Source organism: Calonectris borealis, chromosome 2 (genome assembly GCF_964195595.1).
Source record: "Calonectris borealis chromosome 2, bCalBor7.hap1.2, whole genome shotgun sequence".
NCBI lineage: Eukaryota > Metazoa > Chordata > Aves > Procellariiformes > Procellariidae > Calonectris > Calonectris borealis.
The window spans coordinates 10,009,531-10,015,530 of record NC_134313.1 but is presented as its reverse complement, the minus strand read 5'-3'; the positions used below and the strand labels follow the sequence as shown (position 1 = coordinate 10,015,530).

The 6,000-nt window shown below is 38.4% G+C and overlaps 1 protein-coding gene across 1 annotated transcript in view; it reads right to left on the bottom strand.

Moving 5' to 3' along the window:
* Window positions 1-2,415: 2,415 nt before the first annotated feature.
* Window positions 2,416-6,000, bottom strand: part of KCNQ3 (potassium voltage-gated channel subfamily Q member 3) — a 204,827-nt gene continuing 201,242 nt past the window's right edge. The window contains exons 14-15 of the mRNA XM_075144557.1: window positions 4,155-4,239; window positions 2,416-3,153 (exon numbers count right to left, since the gene is read on the bottom strand). Coding sequence (XP_075000658.1) covers window positions 2,416-3,153; window positions 4,155-4,239 — 823 coding nt within the window. The remainder of the gene's footprint in view (window positions 3,154-4,154; window positions 4,240-6,000) is intronic.

Below are 6,000 nucleotides of genomic sequence, written 5' to 3'. Positions count from 1 at the left end.
CTAGTTTTATTCTTTTCAAGTTTTGCCATGAAACTGCACCAAACACAGCTTATCTTTCAGGTCAATAGCTATTTTTTCAATTAAGTAATTACCAAAATTGTACCTCATGTCATCGTAGTTACTGGCTTCAGGACAGCTCCATGGGCTCAGCCCAGTCTTCAAAGGCTATAACTGGTCTGCATTGTTTACTCGAGTAACTACAGCAACTTGTTCTCCCTGAACATCTGTCCCAGAAGGATGTATCGTGATTTAGCTGAAGAAACAGATGAAGTAAGAAGATCCTAATCCTTTAGATGTCTCTTTAAATAGAGAATAAACAATGAAGATGAAGGCAATGCCTACATCTGGAAGAGAATAGAAGCTCCCTGAATGGAATGACTGTTATGAAATGTCAAAGATACTGAGGAATCAAACGTGAAGTTTACTACAGTGGGCAAAACCCAACAAGGTATCTTCCATTGAAGGGCACTCTATCCAGGCCTGTGCAACACCCAGTTACACATGGGAAGCCCAGTAAAGCATCTCTCTCTCTTGTGCTCTGATTGGACGTGCTAACGATGCTCAGTTGTGCAGCTGCAGTATGATACAAGCAGTCACTACAGAAAGTTCACTTTCTAACATCTTACATGGGCCAAATCCTCGTGTCTTTGTTGGTCAGTGCTCTAGCCATGGTGATGAAGTCATTGTGTGGAGCGACAGGGGTCATTCTCAACAGGAGGTGGACATGAGCCATGGTAGACAGGCTGCACCTTGGATCAGTGGGGTAGGGGTGAGAGCCTGGGGTAGGTGTCTCTGATCATCTGATATCTAAGCTCCCTTTGAAGTTGGTAGAAATTTGGTCATTGTAGATAATTGAGTTAAAGATGAGATTAGTCTCATCCTAAAGCTGATATGTGCTTTGATTCTTGTACCCTGTGCTCACCGACTGTACTGATCAGTTTTCCACCAGCTGTAAGGAGTGCATAGCCATCAAACTTGAGATCAAATGGATGCTATTTCATGGACACCTGGATTGACATCAGATGAACCCTGCATAGGATATTTGGACAAGTTGGTTTCACTAGCTGTATAGATACTATATTCCCTCTGTAGTGGTGAGATCTTTGATTCATTTCTGCCCTGTTTCCAGTGGATCGGATTGTTTTCCTGCTCTCCCTGAACATAATTTTCAATTCCCATGAAAAAATATTTGTCTGAGGCCTAGGGAGCATACTTAACCCTCTGTTGCTCAGGGACAGGTGACGAGAATAGCATTTATTTATTTGTACCTTGATCTTAAATATGGCACACATTCATGGATTTGGAGCAGTCCATTTCCAAGAGAAACAGTAAACAGAAAGAAACAGATCCTGTCAGCATCCCACATTGTGGAACTCTCAGGGAACAGAGTAGCAATACTCTGCACATCTGAGGAGCTCAAAGTGCTTGGCAAATACCAGTGAATTGAGCCTTACAACCTGTATATTTGTACGGAAGTATAACTCCCAATTAGCAGATTGGGAAACTGAGGCACAGTTACATTATGCAGCATACTTGGCAGCACATAAGTCAATAAAAGAGTGTAGTGTATAAACCTGGAGTTCCCTACACTGAACAACCTTATTTTTGGAACAGAAAGAAAATTTGGCCCCATAAGTAACAAATGGGCTGAGCAAAAGATTTTCTACAAAATAGCATTGTAGTCATGCTTCAACCAATTTTATAAACATTAGTGGAGATTTTCAAAGTAGTTTGAGGGATTTATATTTACATCTTACAATAAATAAATACCCACGACCAATCCCAGGAGGTGGCTTTGATAATTTTAAATTCTACCCCTAATTCCATTTTGACATTGCATTTCATGGGTAGTTGTATAATAGATCATATGAGAAACATTTAGTTCACAAAACCATTTCAGTAAGGTCATTTACTTTGACTCAGCTTTTTCCCTGCTTTGAATATTAGATGTTCTTGGCTAGGTTGGTTAGAGATTGATTTACTTATACAGGAAAATGGGTTCAGACATTATGTTTCCACAAAGGGATATTGCTCCTGAAACTATTTTTACTTTGCTGCTCTGTTTACAAAATGTAGCAAGGACCACCATATCTTGCCTGTTATCAATTCACCATTGTTGTATTGAAGAGTATCAGATAGATATGTATCATAGAAGAAATCAGCTGTACCATTTATATAGGGTAAAGTCATGCAAACCATGCTCAAAACTAAGCTCCTTAGTTTTGGTAGCATGAAAAAAACTGCATTAGTAAATTGTATGAAATGGTGCAGAATGACTACCACTAACATCACATGCATCTTATGCAGCCATTGGTGTTTTGGACTAGTAAGCTTTGGGTGTAGAGTAGGTGAGATATACAAAGTATGCTTACATTACATGGAGAAGTCAACCAGTGACTGCCCCCACACGCGCTTTTAAACTGGCTTATTTGAAGGGGTCCATATTGAATCTGAAATCCCATCTCCTGTAGAAGACAAAGGCATGGAGCCACTTGGTGTAAAAGGGTCGGTGTCTGTGTCCGTTTCCCCCTCTGCTAGGTACCGTTTCTCTCTCATCCACGCCGATCCCCCATTGGGGCCAAACGGGAAGTCGTCTCTGTCTTGGGAGATACTGAAGCCACTTGGGGAGCGCTCAAGTTCCTCATGGTTGACGGAGAGAAGGGATAATGGAGTATCGCTGTCTCTTGTTAAGCTCCTTCTCTGCCTTGGAGACACCTTATCTGAGTAAGGGCTTTGTAGGTCTCCTTGAGAATGGTAGCTAACCTGGGAGTCTATTAATGTAAATATAGGCAAAACTGTTGGCCTCTCTGCATATGACGTAGAGGAAGGTGTGGCTTGCAGTTTGCCAGAGTTTTGCCCACCTATTGATAAAGGTTGTGAATGAGTCATATGACCATGTGCTGAGAAACCATAAGGACTGACTTTGTTGACTGGAACCTGCTGGAAGTTGTAAGGAGTTTCGTGAGCACACTGCTCAGTGTATTTATATATTATTGTTTTTAATTCAGAATATTTGTTTTCTTCTCTCTTCTCCTTTGCAGGAGAAGCAGTTTCTTTCAATGGACTTATCTCAGCGACTTGTATTTGCAGCTGTTCCATATGATGCATATGCATATCAACAAGAAAATCCAGTTTCTTCCCCATGTCATTAACCTGAAAAATACCAATGTTATGATATTGTCTCAAGTCAGTTGTCCAATGAAAGAGTCAATGCTTCCACAAGTGCATTGCCCCCAGCAATGGTGTGCTGCCATCTTTATTGGTCATGAAGGTAATTATAGGATATTCATGACTTTCCCTTGGAAGTTGGACTGCAGTGGATGTCAGCTTATCCTCTAACTGCCTCAGATTAAGAAGACCAGTCGCTATGAACTGTGCCAAAAAAATTCTTAGTCCTGCTGGATATTTGGCAGTCCAGCATCCAACAGCAGTCTACAACGTTATGACCAAAGTCTTGATACCATAGAGTAAATAGCCATTACCAAAATACAACAGATGGAATTACCTTACACAGACCTATTCTCTGACTTTTAATAGTCCCACAACATCAGGGTTAAATATCAGGACTAATTTCCCTTCTCTTTTGATAGTACTTTGTGCTTGAACCTTTACATTCCATGAAAGGAACTGATGTGAACCTATGCCACTAGCCTCCATGTTACTTAGTTAAGTATTTAAAAATGAGAGTGTCTTGACTTGCTAAGCAATAGGTTAGGATGCACAAAGAGGGCCCAAATATACCTGTGGAGGCAGTCCTTTTGAGTGCCAGACGGTCGCCTTGTCGCCTTCGTGAGGCGAGGCGACCCCAGACCCCACAAAAGAAGGTGGTGCTCACAGCAAAACACCAGACATGATGAGTATGGAAATTAAGGGAGTGAAAAAGTCCCACCTAAACATCATGGTTAGGGTCTTGCTGCCATATATGACGACATTAATTCAACAGGTTTCAAAATGCACACTTCCCAGTTAATTAAATTATTTCATGAAAAACTATCGACATAGTTTTGTGATCATTAGTACAAGATCTGTGTGAGTCTTGATCACCAACAGTACAAATCTGCCTGGGTCAGACAAAGACTCATACAGAATTTATGTCAGCTTCATCATTTCTGTACAAGCGCCTCAGCCTCCATTATTGTCATGAAATTACATACCTGTCGTTCAACTTTAACAAATTTGCCCATCATACTTTGGTCTTCAGTATCTGCTGTAGATGCTTTGGCTACATATGGATCATTTCTATAAAGAATTAATAACTCCATTAGTGTTCAGTTTTTCTTTGCATCACAGTAAGTAATTTATATCAGAAAACAGAAGTACTATCTTGGTGGTATATTCATATAGCTCCTTGGAGCCCCATTTAATAAAAAAAATTGAATTTAGTTATTTGTCATACAAACAGGAGCAAAAGTCTATTCTATGTGATTTCAAGGCATTTCTAAAAAATGCATTCCTGATTTTTAATTTAAAATTATTTTGGTTCAAAATTAAGATAAAGATTATGAAAAAACAAAAGCAAACACAAATTTCAAAATGAAAGTGAAGTTAATCTCAGACTTGGAATAATTTCAGGTTTGCGAAAAATTTTGAGATAGTCTAGATAGTGGGTCTACAGATGGACATGTGTTTTTAAATCTAATTCTTTCTAATTAGTGTCTTTGAAGACTGAATCTGAGTTTCAAGGCTGAGTGGGTTTTTTTTTCCTCAATTTCATTAAACCAAATAGTAAGTGGCAGAGACTGGAAATGCTGTAAAGAGACAGCCTCGCCTTCGGATTTAAAGTAGATTCCAGAATAAATTTTATTCTATGTAATTTCCTACTGCCCATCCATCAGATGGACTAACTTTAGGAGGAAGAACTTTGATTTATAGCTTCATGGGCTCTGGGATGGTCATTATCAAGTTAAATCTTTATCTAAAGAGTTCCAAACAAACCTCAAAGGAATCTATATCTTTCCATAATCTATGTCAAAGTCTAGAAAAACAATTTCTAAGCACTTGTTCTTTAACGTGACTTAGAATAAATATACCCTAAAACTTTTGTTTTAACAGGTCCAGTTCTTCTCTTTCTGACAAAATTCAAAATATAGCTGTAAATATATCTTACTAGAGAGAAACTATAACTAAAACATGTCAGATTTTGCACATTGGGTTACTGATGATATGGGTTCATTCAAATTTTGCAATCTGTTTTGTTTCCCAAATGATTATTGCCTCTTCCATATATGTAGGTCTCTGTCTTCACATTTACATGTTTTTAGATTTTTCACTGGGCGGGATAAACCAGATAGAGCCAAGTTAATTTATTTTTTGTAAGATTACTTTTGTTCTGAGCAACCGTAACAGCTTTGGGTACAGATTGTTGATGGCCTTGTGTGGTTCTTCATGGGTATTTATTGACAGATTGATAGTTGTAAATAACAGAAGAAATGTCATTTATTACCGAATTCTTGCTACCAGGAATGCAGCAATACAATAACATGCTGTAACTTTCACCAGAAACCTGGTATTGCAATTTATTTTCAGTAATTCTCATCAATCATTGGTTTAAAAGCAGCATCATTAAAACTCTGTGCTTGCCATTTGGTGGGGGCTATAATGAATTTTTTTTCACTTCAGGAAAATAAGTGGTTTACCTTGAAACTATTGGTGATTTTTATTGAGTTTTTAGCCAGGTTTACTAGTTGAATGTTAGAAATTCAGCACATCAGCAACCAAATGTATGTATTTCATATAAAATCACATTTCCAAACCGTGGAGGAGCTGAGCTAGACAATTATGAAGCCATTAAGTTCAGATTTCCATCATACATTGTTCTTAGGGAAACTAGTGTCTTTCTGGCTCAACATTTACACATATGTATCTTGTAGCAACATATCCTCTCAGTATCATTCCTATAACAGTGTACTGGCTGGATGAACGAAGGGCATGCTTATTGGTATGAATTAACTTTTTATTTCTGTTTTGGTCTGTGCAAAATATGAGGCATAAAAAATTCAC